The 3,233-nt window shown below is 42.3% G+C and overlaps 1 protein-coding gene across 1 annotated transcript; it reads left to right on the top strand.

Moving 5' to 3' along the window:
- The first annotated feature begins 1,313 nt into the window (after positions 1 to 1,313).
- LOC132378100 (general transcription factor II-I repeat domain-containing protein 2-like) lies at positions 1,314 to 2,659 on the top strand. The gene is made up of 2 exons (XM_059944853.1): positions 1,314 to 2,190; positions 2,276 to 2,659. The coding sequence occupies exon 1, from the start codon at positions 1,416 to 1,418 to the stop codon at positions 2,184 to 2,186; it is 771 nt and encodes a 256-aa protein (XP_059800836.1). The 5' UTR covers positions 1,314 to 1,415; the 3' UTR covers positions 2,187 to 2,190; positions 2,276 to 2,659.
- Positions 2,660 to 3,233: the final 574 nt, after the last annotated feature.

Below are 3,233 nucleotides of genomic sequence, written 5' to 3'. Positions count from 1 at the left end.
AAGGGAGATTGCCTACGGGGGTTTGTGAGTACGTGTCTTTTGCAGCATCTGCGTCCATGGGGGCTGGGTTGAGGGAGGCTTAAAAGCAAGGCTGTTTAGTTCGAATAAAGTTATTCGACTGCAGTTTACTGACTGCCTGAACACACCGCTGCAACGTGTTTTTATCGCTATTAATATACGTCACCACTGCCAATACCTGACACCCGCCAGTGCGCGATTTCTTTAATTTTTCGATCCAAGGTAAGCCAACTATGGAGAATTCTAAAAAAAGAAAAGTGACTGAAGAAAACAGAACGTTTAATGATACGTGGACAGATTCATTTGCTTTCACTGTTGACGAGACTGGTTTACCGGTATGCTTAATATGCAATGAGAAACTAGCAAACAACAAAAAGTCAAATGTCGCAAGGCATTTCCAGAGTAAACACGCAGCCTTTGCTCAAAAATATCCGGATGGAGATGAGAGAAAAAAAGCCGTTTCGGAACTGATGCGGAAGGTTGATCTGAGCAAAAATCATTTCCAGAAATGGATGAAGTCAGGAAAATCAACGACATACGCCAGTTATATTGCCGCTCAGGAAATAGTCAGGCACGGGAAGCAGTTTACAGATGGTGAATATATAAAAGAATCTTTCATTAAGATTTCAGAACATCTATTCACGGACTTTAAAAACAAGAGTGAAATTGTGCAGAAAATCAGGGATATGCCCCTCTCTGCAAAGACTGTCAAAGACAGAACCATAAAAATGGCAGAAGACATCACAAGACAGCAAATTAAAGACATCAATTCAGCTGTGGCCTACTCGATTGCCTGTGACGAGTCTAAAGACAAAGGCGATATTGAACAAATAGCGTTGTTCTGCCGGTATGTAAACTCTGCCGGGCCACAGGAAGAACTGATTGAGTTGATACCTCTAAAAGACCAAACACGGGGGGAGGACATCTGTGAGGCTGTCTTGAATTGTTTAAGAGCCAAAGGAATAAAGACCACCCATCTGGTGTCAGTAGCTACTGATGGGGCTCCGAATATGACGGGAACGCACAAGGGATTTGTGGCTTTACTGCAGAAGTCGCTGGACAGAAAGCTGCTGACTTTTCACTGCATCTTGCACCAAGAGGCACTGTGCGCTCAAACATTTCCTCCGGAATGCACAGAAGTAATGGATGTTGTCATTCAGATTGTCAATAAAATAATGGCAAAAAGTTTAAATCACCGTCAATTCCGTTTGTTACTGGACGAGATGGAAAGCGCATATTCTGATCTCCTGCTGCACAACAAAGTCCGGTGGCTGTCCAAAGGGGAGGTGCTGAAACGCTTTGTCGCGTGTCTGGAAGAAGTGAAAACTTTCCTGGGCAGCAAAGGGCTCAACTTTCCTGAGCTGGAACAGCCAGAGTGGCTGGAAAAGCTAAACTTCATGGTAGACATGACAGCGCACCTGAACACGCTGAACACAGCTCTTCAGGGGAAAGGACGCACAGCCCTGCACATGTTGGAGGATGTCTTGGCATTCGAGCGCAAGTTGACAGTGCTTGCCAGAGATTTACAGAAAGGCACTTTGTCTCACTTCCCCAATTTGAGAGAGTTCAAACAAGGTCACGACATGATAATTTCGGAGTATTTACATTCTGCAATCATCGCAATGCAAACATCGTTTGGGAAACGCTTCTGTGAGTTCAGAGAGGAAAAAAACACATTATCCTTCCCGGTCACTCCCTTAAGCATCGATCCTTCCCTACTGAATACGACTGCATTGGCAGGTGTGAGTCAACCTGATCTTGAGATGGAACTGGCCGACATAGCCAACAAAGACATATGGGTGTCCAAGTTTAGACGCTTGACAGCAGACCTTGAAGATGTTGCCCGTCAGAAGGCCATTCTTGCTCAGAATCACAAATGGAGTGATATTGAAAACCTTCCAAATCCGGACCAACTTGTGTTTGAAACATGGAATGCTGTGCCCGACATTTATGTAAACATGAAAAAGTATGCGCTTGGAGTCCTGTCGATCTTTGGATCCACATATGTATGTGAGCAGGTGTTCTCCAACATGAACTTTATTAAAAACAAACATCGCGCATGCTTCACAGATGACAGCTTGCGATCCTGTGTAAAGATGAAGGTGACGTCATACAGCCCTGATGTGCAGACGCTGTGCGCTGAGGTCCAGGAGCAGAAATCCCATTAACCAAGTATGATAAATATTTTAATTGCCTATTATTTTATGTATATTCATATTTTTTCATTGTTCAGTGAAATAGTCCTTTCATTTTTCAGGATGACAGCTGGCTGACGTTATTTTTGGTTTGCTGCTGGCGGAAAATTTAAGTTCGGCGTTTTTCATAAATACAAGAAGGACTCAAATAGACATTGAGTATTTTACTTAAAAGTAACTTTCAACCCAACGTCTTTTTTTCGGAGTTCAAAATGTTTTTATTGCATGCAGAAATGTAATTTCGTTTTCTCTGCAGGAGTTCATCAATTTCATAAATGCAACACATTATAGTTTGTTTATACATAGCATAAAGGCAAAAAAAACGTTGTATGCAGTGTTATTTCATTTTAAATGTCAAACGGGTTTTGCGGCTCCCAGTGTTTTCTTTTCTGTGGGAAACGGGTCCAAGTGGCTCTTTCAGTGGTAAAGGTTGCTGACCCCTGGGCTAGATCATTTAGGAAGTCGATAGAATTTTAAAAGATCAAGGAATTAAGTTTTTTGAAGAACTGACTCAGACGGGAGATGAGACCTGGGCAAATCAGCCAGAATAACGTTGAATGGCATGACAGGAATGGCACTGAGGGGCTAAACGGATTTTTCTTTTTTAAAATATTATGGCCCTATATTCTTCTCTAATCTGCTAATTTCAAAACTATGGCTTGCATCTCAAATTCTCATTAATTTACATCTAAGCAGCAGAGGTCCTTATATTGAACCCTGTGGAACTTCACTAAATACCACTCATCAGCCTTAAGATTCAACAGCAAGAAACCGTGTTTCTCTGCCAAAACTGTTCTCTTACTCCATTAGTTTCTATTTTGTTTGGGTTGCGTTGTTCTCAGACCTTGGCAATCCATTTGCAATCATTTCCTCACAATAGGAGGGACATTTTGAGAGTTCTGTTCATTTGTGGTGAGTCCTCCGAATGCTTGGCCTTTATATAATTGCCAATCAACTGATTGATCGCTGTTACGGAAACTCAGTGGTGACGTAAGGAGGGGTGGTCTATGTCACAACTGA

The sequence above is a fragment of the Hypanus sabinus genome, chromosome 19, assembly GCF_030144855.1.
Source record: "Hypanus sabinus isolate sHypSab1 chromosome 19, sHypSab1.hap1, whole genome shotgun sequence".
NCBI lineage: Eukaryota > Metazoa > Chordata > Chondrichthyes > Myliobatiformes > Dasyatidae > Hypanus > Hypanus sabinus.
The sequence above is the reverse complement of the archived record's forward strand: the minus strand, read 5'-3'. Positions and strand labels throughout refer to the sequence as shown.

What these genes read in the sequence shown, in the direction of transcription:
- LOC132378100 (XM_059944853.1), top strand. Translation starts at nt 1,416, where the DNA reads ATGGTAGACATGACAGCGCACCTGAACACGCTGAACACAGCTCTTCAG.